The sequence below is a fragment of the Pyricularia pennisetigena genome (genome assembly GCF_004337985.1).
Source record: "Pyricularia pennisetigena strain Br36 chromosome 7 map unlocalized Pyricularia_pennisetigena_Br36_Scf_8, whole genome shotgun sequence".
NCBI classification, from domain to species: Eukaryota; Fungi; Ascomycota; class Sordariomycetes; order Magnaporthales; family Pyriculariaceae; genus Pyricularia; species Pyricularia pennisetigena.
In genome coordinates this window covers 1,276,186-1,291,041 of record NW_021940920.1, presented here as the reverse complement: position 1 = coordinate 1,291,041, position 14,856 = coordinate 1,276,186, and the positions used below count along the sequence as shown (strand labels likewise).

Sequence of the window (14,856 nt, the reverse complement as noted above, 5' to 3'; positions counted from 1 at the left end):
ATGAATAAACCGCTGCGTAATATCGTCCACTATTGCTGTCCAAGTTGCAAACTCCCAACAAAACATCGTTTCCCTGTCGTCATCAGGTTCAGCAAACTCCCTCGTCGGTAAGTATGGCCCGACGGTCCAGTGCCCAGCATTGTGCCAACACGGAAGCAAGTGTTGTACGCACCGCTTACAGCTGGTAGACGAAAAATGGCTTGCTGCCTCTTATATCTGCGTCATAAATCTTTTCCATCCGGACCTAACAAGATTCCTTTCTCCCGTCTGTTCTTGAACCAGCTGGAACCTCTCCCAGCGTGCGTCGTGACCTGCTCCAATGACGATTATTTCATCCTCCGTTGGCCAGCCAATCTCGCCTTTGTTGGGTTTGATGTTTATGGAATAGTCATTGTCTTTGCTGGAGGACAACGGCTGCCCATTCCGAGAACTGCCAATTCTTCTGGAGACACCAACGAGGTCCTCTGTGTTGCTGACTGGGCTGGTGGCAGACGTAGTCGGCATGGGCGAATCATCCACGGATGCGAAAGTGATTTGCGCAAAGGATGTGACGTCTCGAAAGTAACGGGGCATCAGGGGTAGTTGGCCGAGAATACCCCACCTTGTAGACGAGTTGCTTGTGCTGGAACTCTCGCCATTTGCCGCGTTTCCCACTTTTGTCGTCGGCGACTTGACGATAACATCACTATCTGAGAACCCCACTCCTGGAGTGTTAACCGCAGTTTGCGCACTGGAAACACCAAAGTTGTTGTCGGTGCCGCTCTTGGATGCCGGAATGTCGTATAAGTGAAGTGTGCCCTTATCCGAGGTGCAAGCCAACATGGTTCCCGCCGGATTGAAGCGCAGTGAAAACACCTTTGCAGGATCCAAACCTCTCCGCAACTCGATCACGCGTCCGCCTGTAGCAGTGGAAAATACACGAATGAGTGTTCCCTTCTCACTTGCTGTAGCCACTAATCTTCCATCTGGACTGAACCGGATGGCTGCAAGGGTGGATGAATGTGCAGGAATGATGCGGACAGTATCAGTGGCAAAATTGACAAGCTGCACCTGCCCCGGTGTCCTTCCAGGAAAGGCTAGCATATCCCCCGATACCGACAGTTCAGCAAGGCCCAGAATGTTGTCGGCTGTCTCATAGGATGTTATGAGGTCGGGCTTTTTGTCAAACTTGTAGACGCGTACGCTGTTCTTCAGTACGACTATTGTCCGTTCCATTGACATCTGAACGCCGCGGATTGGCAGTAAGGTGCTGATCTCCAGGTAGACCTTATTTGCTTGTACGTTCCAGAGTATGAGTTTGTTGGGGGCCCATCTAGCAGGCTGCCCTCCGCCAACAAGTCCAATCACATTGCTAACACCCCTCATGCTGGCGATTCCGACCCCAGACCTCAAATCTGTCAACATGGTTAGTCGCCAAAGATGGTACACCGGAGCTGTCGGGACCTTGCAATTCACATACCAGAGGTTGTTCTCATAACACAGTCCCTGCTCATAAAGACTGCATATCCGTACGTTAATCCAACCACAAAACAGGTCGAGTCACTATTGAAGGAAGCCGACAAGGTCGTCCGGGTAGGGGGACCTTCAATGGCTGGCCGAGTATTCATGCTGCAGAACTGAGATGACGACTTCCTGTCGGTCTAGGTCCTGGTGAAAATGAGAAGTAAATGATGAATGAGATCGAAGAGCCAGTGGATCGACACCGGCCTTCTGAGCATGAACAGCGCACGCCAAAGCCAGGAATATGTAATGATGCGATGTTGGTAAACCGAGTCAGGCAGGCTGGTTATGCAAGACAATGCGACCAAGCCAAGGCCAAACCTACAACGGGGTTGTGGGTGTTGGGATGCGCTGCCGGCCGGCGTCGTTTACGATGTGGATACCCGGGTCCAGCGAACGCCGATCGGCGACTGGACGGACAATGTGGCTCGGAGCGAGCGGCTAGGTAGATGTAGGTTTGTGCAGTCGAAAGAAAGTCCGTGACCAGGAAAGTGAGGCGCTGATGAATGCACTCATGTGCTATGTGAGCAAGGAATAAGAGATAAATTATTAAATATACGTGAAGGAAACCACCTGGAGAGTCCGTGGGTGCTCTGAACGTGACGTCCCAGGTTTGATGAGGCTAGAGTAGAGAGGCACCTGAGGAGCTTAATCAAACGTGACTGGCTAGCTGCCTTATGTAAATCGTCTGCAGGTTCGAAACCAATCCAAAATGCTGGCCCAGGTAGAAAACGCACGGAGCTTTCGCTTGTACAGCGATCCACGATGCATAGATGTAGGAGCGATTAATCCAAGCGCATGTGCCGTTTCCAGATAGTTAATCGATGATGGAACGACGAATGTAGTAGATAATTCACATTGTCAATGCCTGTACCTATGGTGCGTCTATATTATCGCGATACAAGTTGGATGGCCGGTAGTGGGGACTTTCTTGTTTTATTCGCAGCTGGTCAAATGCTCGTGTCGGCAAGAGCAGGCGCCGCCAGCTGTCAATTAAACCCCATAGAACCCGCGCAGATCCTTGCATTGAAGATATGGACAGCTGGAGGGCCCCTGAATTTCTGGCATTGGCCTGTGCTCAGAGAAACAAACGGAAATCAACATTTGATTGGCCATTTATGATAATTTTGATCCACATCACTTCGGGACCCTGTTCCGTGGCGCTGAGACGGCAACCACCCCTGCCTTCGTCTGGTGTCTCCTGCCTCCCGCTGCAACAAATTGTGAAATTGCATTTCGAGTGCCGCCCCATCAAAGAGAGAGGACCACACCTCCTTTATCGAGCCCAACTTCGATTCAACTTGTGCTGAACAACAAGAGAAAAGTAACTTTATTTCTTGTCACAACAGCCAACAACTCGGCCTGGGCTACATACGTCGAACCTCGGATTCAAACAACTAACCTCCGTTCAAGCAACACATGTCATTTCCCGCCGTACGTTGACCGCAACCTTCTGGACCGCTTCCCTGCCGGCTGGATTTCTCCCTTTCAACCAGACACCGACTCGTCCTACATAGCATTCCAAAAGAAACAAAACACCAGCCATCACTGGGTCAATTGACCGCGCCGACATAATTTTTCGATCAAATCGCTGACAGTTACTCTTATCTACGGTTAGAAGATGATGCGCCGTAAGAAGAACGTGAAGAAGGGGATTCAGTTCTGCCTGATGGTCTGTGGAGCCTCAGGAACTGGTGAGATTACCCGTTCGATGCCCAGCTTGCTGCATTCAGTTACTGACATTTTTGGCGTGCTCAGGCAGGACTACCTTCGTCAACACCCTCTGCGGCAAGACTGTTCTCGATCACAAGGACTCGGATGATCCTTCGTCGGCCCACATCGAGGAGGGAGTCAAGATCAAGGATATCACCGTCGGTGAGTTGTTGAGAACCACACGCAAGAAGAGGCAGGACCAGTATGGCTAACGGGTGCTGCAGAGCTTGAACTTGATGAGGATGGAACACGAATTTCTCTCACAGTTGTCGACACACCGGGTTTTGGCGACCAGATAGACAACGAGGCCAGGTATGTACTCCATTATGAACGTGGTGCCCGGAAACACAGACACATACTTACAAGACGCCGCTCAGCTTTTCGGAAATTGTTGGATACCTCGAGAGGGAGTACGACAACATTTTGGCAGAGGAGTCACGAATCAAGCGTAACCCTAGGTTCAGAGACAACCGAGTCCACGCTATGCTCTACTTTATTACGCCGACTGGTCATGGGTATGTCTCTCACCGGCTACAACACTGCACTATACCTATGCTGATACGATTTGCAGTCTCCGCGAGCTTGACATCGAGTTGATGAAGCGCTTAGCACCGCGCGTTAACGTTATCCCTGTCATTGGCCGCGCCGATTCTTTGACCCCCGCAGAGCTTGCCGAGTCCAAGAAGCTGGTCATGGAGGACATTGAGCACTACCGCATTCCGGTGTACAACTTCCCTTATGATATCGAGGAGGATGACGAGGACACAGTTGAGGAGAACGCCGAGCTTCGTGGTCTGATGCCGTTCGCTATTGTCGGATCGGAGGACATTATTGAGATTGGCGGCCGCAAAGTCCGCGCACGCCAATACCCGTGGGGTGTGGTTGAGGTTGACAACCCTCGTCACTCTGACTTCCTTGCCATCCGCTCTGCACTGCTCCACAGCCATTTGGCTGATCTGAAGGAGATCACCCACGACTTCCTCTACGAGAACTACCGTACCGAGGCGCTCAGCAGGAGTGTTGATGGTGGTGCTGGAGTGTATGTTCAACCGTTGCCGTGTTGCCATCCCCGGGACTTTTTGCACTTTTATGTCTTCATACTAACTCAACTGCTGTTATAGCGACTCATCGATGAAGCCGGAGGACTTGGCATCCCAGTCGGTCCGCCTCAAGGAGGAGCAGCTCCGCCGCGAGGAGGAGAAGCTCCGCGAGATCGAGATCAAGGTGCAGCGCGAGATCAACGAGAAGCGCCAAGAGCTGTTGGCGCGCGAGTCTCAGCTGCGCGAGATAGAAGCTCGCATGCAACGCGAGGCCGCTTCTTCTGCGGGCCCCCGCGACGGCTCGGAGGCAAACGGGGAAGACGGCAACTAGAAGACGCCACCCACAAGCGCCTTTCCCCTTCCACTAATCGGCTCGCCAAAATTTGGTATCGTCGAAGAGCTGTGACAACCTCACTTTTTGTCTTCTTCTTGTCGATGTCTAAATCAACGAACTTCAGAATTTTCTGACCAGACGGATAGAGCTTTTATACCACCATGGAAATGGAGATGGATATGTTCTCGTGATTTACCGGCGGGCTGTGCGAAGACAGAAGGCGGTTTTGGAGCGTGGATCAAGGTCAGGTCTTTCCGCAAGCCTCCTTTGCCAGTGTCATTATGGCACTAGGGGATGCGTGGCTTCTTTTATACCCGGGGTCTGGAGGGAGTTTTAGGGGGTGACTGATGACGAGGAAGGCATACCAACGTTATGTCTTGCTTATATCATTCATCTTCTCTGCATCCTCTTCAAACCTACCCCATCTTTGATTAATGCCTTGTTCCGACAGCAGCACGTTCATGTTATGGTCTCCTGTTTCTTATCTTTGAAAACTTCTCAACAACCCCCTTTATTTCATTTTTCTATTAGCTTCTTTCTACCGAATTCCTAATGCAGATATTTACTCATTCGTGTGATAACCCTGCTGCCTAATTGCAGCTAACTTAACGCGTCAACCCCAACAAGTGGCTTGCTTCCCTCCTTTGGCTATATGACTTATGACTTGATAAGGGTTCAAACTATTGGTGCATAATCTTTGTTATTTTGGAGCATTCACGTGTTATCTTTGGGTTTCAGATCTCTGGCAGCAGCAAGACATGGTGGCTATCTTAAGGCTTGGCAAGAACGGAAGATTTTTCCTGTTTCTTGGGTGAATATACCCCTATTTTGGGTCACTGTTTTCACGGTAGTCATATCTGGCAGCGGAAATCAATACGCTCACATTATGGTTTCACGGGGTATCTTCTTACGATTGGTATTTCAAATGATGTCAAGAATCAATCCCTCGGCGATCTACTCCTTGGCCTCTCTTTCCTTCGCTCGTGGCGCTCGCGACTATCGTGCCGCCGCCTATGCCGCTCCCGGTCATGCCTATCCCTGTCCTTATCCCGACTGTCATCTCGGCCGTGATCTCTACTCCGATGGCGGCCATCATCGTCCCGCTCCCGCCTTCTCCGGTCCTTGGAATCGTCCCGTCGCCGACTGTCCCTATCTCTGTGCTTGTCCTTGTCATCGTCCCGCCGCCTCCTCTCCCGCGAACGACTCTCGTCCCTCCGTTTCCTCCGTTTCCTGTCCGACCCTGCCTCGTCATCGCTCTCCTCCCCGTGTCTGCGCGAGGATCTGTGGTGGTGGTGGTGCCGCGAAGACCTGCTGCCATCTTTGTCCTTTCGCCTGCTGCTCCTCTTCTGCTCCCTAGCCAACGCCTCCTCGACCTCCTTCTTTTTCTCCTCGACCAAAAACTCCTTCATGGGGTCGTCGTCATCATGCTCCATAAGCAACTTTTGCAGCTCCCTCTCCTCCTTCAACAAGGGTCTCGCGACCTTCTCGTCGTCACCCCCGTCATCCTCCTCCTCCTCGAGCACCTTGCCCTCCTTCTTCATCATGTCCTCCCAGCCGACCCGAAACTCGTCGTCGTCCTCGTCGTCGCGTCCCTTGTACCGCGCATGGTCGACGCGCATCATGCGGTCCTTGATGACGGCGCCGCCGAGGTTGTCGACGGCCAGGTCGGTGCTGCGCTGATCCTCGTACTTGAGCCAGCCGAAGCCCCTGCTCTTGCCCGTCTCCTTGTCGCGCACCAGCTTGAGGAACACGGGCTCGCCGTACTGGCTAAAGATGGTGATGATGTCGCCCTCGGACAGCGTGTCGTCGAGCCCGCCAAAGTAGATAAAGGCCGTGTCGCGGTAGTCGACGTGCCATGATGCTTCGGGGGAGCTTTGTGTGGGGTGAGGAGGTAGGTGGTTAGATTTTTGATCGCTTTCAGTGCCACAGTATTTTGCGACACAAAAAGATATGTTTGGCATGAGGTTTAACGGGCAGTTTTGGGGCGGAAGCTTACATTCCCTGCTCAATTTCCTTTTTGTTGAGGGCCTGTATTGCTTTGATTTGATTCATGATGGGCAACTCGTGGCTTGACTTGCGACTGCAGGTGCCGAGCTGCGAATTGTATCTTTAGCAGTATGTTGTGAGAGAGCTCAAGGCTCGGCAAATGTGACGTCGCTCGGCGGCTTCCGATTGAACTCCAAGTCGCGACCGCGCCGGCGCCCCACTATTCTTAATCGTAGGACTGCCGGCGCTCCAAGGATACGAGGGTTAGGGTTAAGCTGAATGAACATGCTTTACCTATAAAAAAAAACTGGACGAACAATTGCGCTTTGTGCTGGAAGATCTGGAACGAGCAGATTAAAAATTAATGATTCTAAGCCGGCTACACAATGCATCTCCTGATAACACCGAGATGTACCAACTCCATGTCACGCTCAACTCGGTGTGCTCTTCTGCCAAGAATCTTCGACCAGAAATGACGAAGCACGATCATCGAGTAGCAAATATAAAGGCATTCAGGGGTCTCAAGTGGAGAGCTTCATATTTGGTCAGACCTAATCCAATTTTCTTGAAGCGATCACTGCTTTGTTTTGATTAAGTCTGTTTTCCTTCCGGTTGAATACGCAACACCCCCACCAAACCCTGCGGCTTCGGTAATCTCAACATCAAGACATGCCAATACCACCCAAACTTCTCGAGTCCTCAACGCCGCAACTGGGATAACATTGGGTACACAATCAAATTTTAACCACGCGTCGTTCTGACTTTGATGCAGGTCAAGATGTTGTCTTGCAAGGCATGAGAGTCTGGTAAAAAGTTGGCCCAATGCCTCTAATTGTAACAGCAGCAGAGAGACAGTTGATGTGTTCGGAGCTGCCTGGTGTGTTCATCAAGAAAAAAAAAATGAAAAGAAAACGGTCGTCTCCTGACAGCTTGAAGTATTGCAGTTGTGCAATGATAAAAAAAAGGCATGGAATAGAATGGAAAGATCAAGAAGTTGAAATTCATACCATACAAGAAGAAAATGAGCAGAGCATCAAGATAAAGGAGAACGCCGCCATGCAGTTGCGGTATAGGTAGGAACATGCAGTCGCCAAAAAGTAGAAAGTTCTGCTTGCCAACCAGGCATGCCCTCACTGCACAGGGTGCTGCGAGGCCAAGTTTCTGTAGATAACACCAAACACCCAAACACCCATGCATTTTTTGAATCGAAAATAATAAGACAGCGACGAGCTTCAGATCAAGCCGAGATAGTTTGCTTGTTCTGGGGTCTCAAAACGTTCTTACCGTATTCGCCACCCATGTTGCCTGGGAAGAATGTCCATGTTAGCAAAAGCCTCGCCAACTACATGGCCTGTATGAAAGAGTACTTACCTGCAGGGTAGTAGTTGCAGACGCTGAACCAAGCGCCCATATCTTTGAACATGGTACCCTTGGGGCAGAACTGGGCATGACACCCGACCTTCTTAGTGCCGGCCCAGACCAGCTGTGTGTAGTGACCATACTTCTCGAACTGGCCCGAAACAGGGTTATCAAGGCCGTAGTTCTCGGAAGGATAGAGATTGATTTCGCCGTTGTACCACATGTTGGTAATGGCTTGCGCCATGGCGGTGTTAGCGCCAAGCTTCTCGGCGTCGTTGCTTGATCCCCACATGGCTAGGTTCTGGCCGTAGCCGCCGCCACCGGGAGACCTGGATATCATATGTTAGAAAGAAACCTTTCAGGCATGGCCAGAGAAAGGACCTAGACTCACAGGTCATGCTCAAACTTGCAGGATTTGCCAGTCTTCTCAGCGTAGCCTGCATACGTGCTGTCCCACTCGAGGGCACTAGCCGAGTTGTTCTCACGATGGATGTTGTGGTGGTAAACGGCTGTATTCTCAAAAGTGTTGGAAGCCTTTGAACCTTTGGAGGTGTTGCTGGACTGCTGCTTCTTGATGTTGCTCTCAACCGGGACATTTGGCTGTGCGGACGCTGCACTGGTCTCTTGGGCCGGCTGTGTTGTAGTCGAAACAGGAGACTGCACGGAAGACGTCATCGTCGGTGCACTTGACTCGGGAATGGCAGAAGATGTTGGCTCAGAATCTTCGGTAACGGTGACATAGACAATGTCGGTGACAAACTCTGTGTGGATCGCCCGTTTCTCAAGAGGTCCTGCCAGGGCAAGGATGGCACTGGAGGCCACAAGGCAAAGCGAGGCCTTCATTTTGACAAAAAGTGATTTGGATGGTGATAGTCCAAAAAAAGAGAATTCTGTAGAACAGAGAGTTAGAAGAGGTACTCCAAAGAATCCAAAGAAGTTGCTCAAACGAGTGTGGAAGAGTATGTGTGACGATCGCAACAGAACAAGGGCTGTTCAACGAAGGTGACTTTGAGGCTTTAAGAAGTAGAAAAGGTGAAAATCTTCTGTGATGAAGGGATGTGATTTCGAAGGGAAGGAGTGAGTTATGTTCAAAATTGCGACCTGTGAGGGAAGGAATGATGTGGTAATGAATTTGGGCGTGGCGGAATGGTGTAATGTTTGATGACCCGGTAATGGCCTAACAAGCACAGAAAATTTTCGGATTTTCCTCTATCAAAGCCCTCTCCTTTATTCCAGAATCGCAAGCTGCATTTGTCTGATTTGATCAGGGACAAAGGACAGGCTTGGTCAATATTGACTCGGCAAGCCACTAGAATTGGACACGGCAAAGGCAGATGGGACCTAGCAATTGATTTTTGTGATTTGCTTTGCCAGGCCGTGAGCCACGGTAGCCCAAAGCGAGTGATGAGAGTGCTTCGTGATCAAGAGTCATGGAAGGGATGGTGTTTGTATACATGGGGTGAATGCATATGGCTCTTGCGTCGTGGATGAGCACCAAAAGTTGCTGAGGCAGGTATTTTTGTGTGCCAGTGCAGAGGGTGAGAGCAGTACATGCGTCAAAATACCAACTAGGAAGGTAAGGTAGGTAGATATGGTAGGAAGGTGATTATCATTGAAAAGCAGTCGTACCTTTGGTTGTCCAATGTCGAGAGGTCAAATACCTTGTTTTGAGGAGCAAGTCCAGATATGTAGAAGAAAGATGAGGAGAATCTACTCTGGTCTCCTGAAGACTTCTGAAGGACAGGCCAGGAAGGCGGTAAATATATGCCGATTCTTCAGGAAGAGGGGAAGGAGTGTGGTTGAACAGCGCAAAACCAGTTGTCAAGTGTGTGTGCGTGTGCGTGTGTTAGACACCTCAAGACTAGAATCCCGAGATCGTGGAAGATGAACTCGATATCTCCCGAAAACCTTTTGCCAGTCTCAACGCAAGTTTAATCTAGCTTCGAATGGTTAGAAACGATCCAGAAAAGTCGTACGATACGGCGCAGTGTCATCAACAACCGAATCTAGACGAGTCTTGCGGTCAAGCCGTATTGTCTCGTTTACGGAGCTGGAGTCGATTTTGGATTTATCGGTTCTCACAAGCTCACGCCCGAAAAAAAATTCAAGTTTTGATTCTCCAAAGAACTCACATGGTGGTGGGTGGCCTGATGCAAAGCACAAATGTGCAGACATAAATTGTAGTAAAGGAACCAAAATCAAGGGGTATCAAGAACATGGAACTGGGCCACAAAAAGTAAGGACTTGGAGTTAATCGAGAATGTTTGTTGAGAAAAGGAATGTTGGTCGGAAGAAGGGGTCCTCAGACGCTAAGGTACGATGAATTCCTTGGAAGACGATGTTGTCGAGGTGGATGGAACTGCTGCAGCAAAGCCATGCACTGGTAGAAGTTGAGGACGGAGAGTGTACTAGAAAGTTTGTCCAAAACTCACTTCCAGGTCAGTTCGGGAATTCGCCCTACTTTGCATCTGCAAAATGCCGTTTTCTCTCGCAAGTAATTTTAAGGAGTACCACTTACGGGAAGCTCGCGCAGGGGGGTGTGGCTAATTGGGTTGAGGATGGATTTGTTCAACACACCCCACAGAAGTGAGACTTTTCTTTGTGGATGGGAGGGGGAGAAAGGGGGAGAAAGAAAAAAAAAAGATATCTGAGCCAGGTACGTTGAACAGTTCAAATGTCGATCTACTATTCGAGACGAGAAACGCAAACCAACGCAAGACTGTTATCGACGTTCTTTGACCTGATTTTTGAGCAGCTGATGCGGGCAGCCATCCTCGCAAGAATTAAGATCGGTGTTCTTTCAATCATTTTTAGGAAGCAGCTCGTTTGAGAAAAGAAGTCGCCTTTACGTCACCTCAGATTTGCCATGAGCTATATGGAGCAAACGTGTAAAGTCTCGTGTACTGCCAAGATGAATGGCTCCTGGGGTATTTGTTATACCATTTTTCGCGGTGAGCTCTGCCTTCCGCCATCCAGGAGTATCGTAATGACATTGATTTTGCGGGGCGTTGTCAACCGGATACTTTTGCGTAGTTGGTCACCAGATATACTATGATTTCATGCAAATCGAACCCGGGAAGGTAATAATTTGGTTGTGACTTGGATTGATTGACTATTACTTACGCTGGAGCAATATACATGCTGACAGTTCCATGTTTACTTATTGTACAAGGTTTGTTTATCAACAACGTAGAGCCCCAGGGAGATCTGGATCTGGATCTGCTTATATTGATGTCTAAGTGGGTCCTTTCCCCGACCTCCTTTACTGTGTGTATCTAAGTGATTAACACACCCAGCCCGGGTTTCTCGGATTTCTCAAATAGATGGACGCACGGCCATATAAAGCCCTAAGGCTGTCATTCCATGTGGTTTGCACAAACGACGTGGCCAAAGTACAGTTTTTTGGGGTTCGGTTCCAGGTGTCATTCATTCCCATCTGTCGTTTCCCATCGCGTAGGACCCAATCACCCTAGGGCCGTGAATGAAACCCCGCGAGCCCCGGTACCTTGCAGCCAGTCCCACCCTATCAACGGCATCTAAGGTGGGGGTGGCCTCGCAGGGAATCGACCTGCGGTTACGAAATTTGCTTCCATTCCCGCCAAATACCAACCCACAGGTTCAACTATTTCGAAACAGGCCTCATTTCACGGCCGAATGTTACTCCAAACCGCTGCCACCAATAGGTGAGATGGATTCGAAATGTGTGTCGTTTGCCCGCCTGAAAATTCCAAAATTTCCACCTTCCGGGAGACCTGCGCCTCGCGGCGTTGCCTCCGCTGCATTTCTCTGGTCGTCAATTCCAAACTCTAACAAGCGAGCAAGCGCCCTAGCGCGGCCGCCCGAATCTAGACCAAGCCGCCGACAAAGAGGCGCTTTTCGCAATCGGCTGACTTGACGAAGTTCATTCACCACTCAATCAATGTCGGCAACCACAATCTTCAGTCGAGACTGGGAGCCGCGATGGCGTTGCTCTTGGCGCATTTCAGCTGTCGACATTCTAAGGACTGCATGCCGAATGGCCAGCCGATAGTCGGCTTTGTAACGAGAGTTCTGATCCTTGGCAGCAAAGGCTACTCGTTTGAAATTGCGCAACTTACAGGCACGGCAGCTGATTCTACAGTCGCACAAGAGGGACGAAGTCGATACCGGTACCACGGACGATGTTCCTAACCCATCCATCCAACCAACACCTTTGTTGGGGCTTCTGTCCCCCGCTATATGGGATGAACCGCCTGCAGCCACCCTTGACCCGGCCTGTGGGGGTTAGCGTTTGCAACTTCCCCTTCGCGCTTGGTGGATTGTTTCGGCCAATCTTGTTGCTGTTGCCGCGCTGGCGCTGGTAGGCCCCTTTCATGTTGTACGACCATGTGGAGCAGGCACTCATGTGCCAACACAACAACGGTGCGCTCTTTTTTGCCCTGCCGTATTAATTGGAAGACTAAGACCTCTAGGTGGCGATACCTGGCCAGTCACTGAGCAAGTGCAGAAGCGTCGTTAGTCAATCGCCACCAAGCTCACGGCTTTCATGCGGGTCGGCCGAAGGCTTAGGCACTGCCTGGCCTATCTCAAGAGTATGAGTATGGTCAGGTTACTTTGATACGCACGTGTGCTCTAGTTCACCCAAACAATTTGACTACCCAGGGTCCTGAGCGTGTCTTGCTTTGGCGACCAGGCCTCTACGCCTCATCCTCATGTCGAGGTATTCGCCTGGGTCTCTAGGTCGACGATTGATTGAGGAGTGGTCAGCTAGGACTTCCCATAGATTCATTGTGGTACACGCATGGCGACCGACAGGCCGGGACCTCCATCATTTGTTTCAATGTCGAACACGGCGCCCTGAACGGGCTGCTTGATAGCAACACGTACAGCACTCGCTTTCCTAGTGTCGTCCACCAAATATTGCTGCTCTTGTTCCGGGGGCGTTGGCGGTGGCGTTTCCTGTACACCTTTCAAAAATTGTGTTCTTTCTCGGCGCTCCGACTTGCACTTTCGGCTATGGTCCCCACCGATTTGACCACGGGAGGATCGACACTTCCAGAGCCCAGTCTTTTGATCCACCTGATGGCACGCCTTGCCGGCGGTTACCGGGTTTGGAACGAGATTTATCTACCCACCCGTCTACGTTGTCTCGCCTCACGTTACACGGGTCTTCCCATGACAAAACTTTGACCCCTGGCGGATGACCTTCCGGAGGGAGTAGAAACAATTTTCCTGCCTGCCTGGGCGACCTTTTTGCACTCCTCAAGCCAAGTGAGCCACAAAGTGGGACAAGCCTGTCTTGGAGTTGTGAGCAGGTCTAGACGCGCGAGTGCGCCAACCGTTTGTGTCTGGATGAGAATGGCTGATGCGCTGAGAGGCGTATGGCCCTGTAATATCAACCGACTGCACTTGCCCTGGATTTTTGACGTCGCCAAGCCCGGATCTCCGGTGGCGGCACTCAAGTAAACAGGCTACCCGAGATGTAAGAATTCGGATGCGAATTGCTGCTTAGACGAGCTAGGCTCGGAGATAATGCGTCGATGTACTCAAATAGCCATAAAAAAAAGAGAACAGCAGGACACGCCACCAATCAAACTATTGACCATGAGAGTCACCTTGAAGGATACCAGCATGGAAAAGCGAAGGCAAATGCTGACACCCAGACTTGACAACCGGAGGACTGTGTCTTTACTCTTGTCGGCTAAGTCTGCGTAGAGCCTCATCAAGGGGATAAATGTCGCCCAAGTTGCACAGATGCTGCATTGGATCATCTTGCACAAGGTTCTCGTGAATATACTCGCTCTCCTCCGCCACGGATTTGCCGCAGCACTCATTATTCAGAGCTTAGCCAGAGCAATCTACATCAACAATAAGCAAGTGCTCCATATGACCGTTTCTAAAACAACTGGTGTCTTTCATCGGACTTATTTCAGCCAAAGAGCTGCGGAAGAACACAAAGTTAACCCCAGCGGTAGTACAAGCTTCCACCGTTCGCTTCTGACCGCGAAGAGGGTCTCAATGGCTTGTTTATTGCTTGTCGCACGCAAGCTGCTGTGTTGGTATTGGAAATCAGGCGCTGGATCTGATAGCTGCAGCAAATGGATTTCCCCAAGACCAGGACCCCTGGTTGTCTTTCATATCCTTCGCCAGTCTGCAGGAGAATGTCCCAAATTTTGGGTAAATCTGACAAAGACATGGGCCGGTCTCGCCGGAATCTGCAAATATGCCTTTCTGTATCTGATCCCATTATGGCTTATCAGTTATAGAGCGGCCAGATGATCAAGATGGGTCACTAAGGGGCCGAAGTAGACAATATTCGATTTTCCCCACATCAAACCGAGAGGCTATGGTTTGCTTGCTCTTACCTCCAGAGGCGCTGTTCTGTCGTATGATTTATCTAAGATTTGCCGCTAGCAGGGATTCCCTAACAGAGGCAGTCTCTGGTGTGACAAAAGAATACTTGGTGCTGCAAGGAAATTTCAGCAGAGTTGCGCGTTTTGTTTTTGGTGAAGGTTGGGGCAGTGACCTTTCCTCATGTGAGAAGACGGCTGAAAAGCATTCCGCTCTTCATCGTGGCATATTGGATGCGAATAGTGCATCTGACTGCTATTTCCCACAGGAAGACTACCCAGAATATGTCTTCAGTTATGCGGAAGATGACAGACAGTTATCGACTGCTACCGCCCAAGAGGCGGACAGAATCCATCTTTGCTTTACACTTTGTTAACATTCGCAGATGTCATCACTAGAAACATGACGGTTAAACCGGGCTTGATACCCCTGACCGCCATGCATCTGCTGGCTCCACGTCGCTGGGTTTGGGGCGCTATCTCCACGGATTGGGCCGTGGCACTCATTTGGTATATCCTCCGATATAGACCAGGAGACAATCCCGTCAGTTCAAGTTAAGCACAACGGTATCTTTTCTGATTTCACAGCCTCTTC

General features: G+C 50.4%; 4 protein-coding genes across 4 annotated transcripts; 1 reads left to right on the top strand and 3 right to left on the bottom strand.

Annotated features, from left to right (window-relative positions):
* Positions 1 to 210: 210 nt before the first annotated feature.
* On the bottom strand, positions 211 to 1,607 carry PpBr36_09494 (uncharacterized protein; the record flags this gene model as incomplete). Its single annotated transcript, XM_029896615.1, has 2 exons — positions 211 to 1,394; positions 1,460 to 1,607. The coding sequence occupies 2 exons, from the start codon at positions 1,605 to 1,607 to the stop codon at positions 211 to 213; spliced, it is 1,332 nt and encodes a 443-aa protein (XP_029744803.1).
* Positions 1,482 to 4,584, top strand: PpBr36_09493 (uncharacterized protein; the record flags this gene model as incomplete). The annotated part of the gene is made up of 8 exons (XM_029896614.1): positions 1,482 to 1,572; positions 2,914 to 2,934; positions 3,119 to 3,194; positions 3,259 to 3,375; positions 3,438 to 3,525; positions 3,591 to 3,728; positions 3,785 to 4,252; positions 4,335 to 4,584. Exons 2-8 carry the CDS (start codon positions 2,920 to 2,922, stop codon positions 4,582 to 4,584), a joined length of 1,152 nt encoding a protein of 383 aa, XP_029744798.1. The 5' UTR covers positions 1,482 to 1,572; positions 2,914 to 2,919.
* Positions 4,585 to 5,525: 941 nt separating this feature from the next.
* PpBr36_09492 (uncharacterized protein) lies at positions 5,526 to 6,639 on the bottom strand (the record flags this gene model as incomplete). The annotated part of the gene is made up of 2 exons (XM_029896613.1): positions 5,526 to 6,459; positions 6,584 to 6,639. The coding sequence occupies 2 exons, from the start codon at positions 6,637 to 6,639 to the stop codon at positions 5,526 to 5,528; spliced, it is 990 nt and encodes a 329-aa protein (XP_029744694.1).
* A 1,171-nt stretch (positions 6,640 to 7,810) lies between these two features.
* PpBr36_09491 (uncharacterized protein) lies at positions 7,811 to 8,775 on the bottom strand (the record flags this gene model as incomplete). Its single annotated transcript, XM_029896612.1, has 3 exons — positions 7,811 to 7,878; positions 7,945 to 8,261; positions 8,324 to 8,775. The coding sequence occupies 3 exons, from the start codon at positions 8,773 to 8,775 to the stop codon at positions 7,811 to 7,813; spliced, it is 837 nt and encodes a 278-aa protein (XP_029744800.1).
* Between the last annotated feature and the right edge of the window lie 6,081 nt (positions 8,776 to 14,856).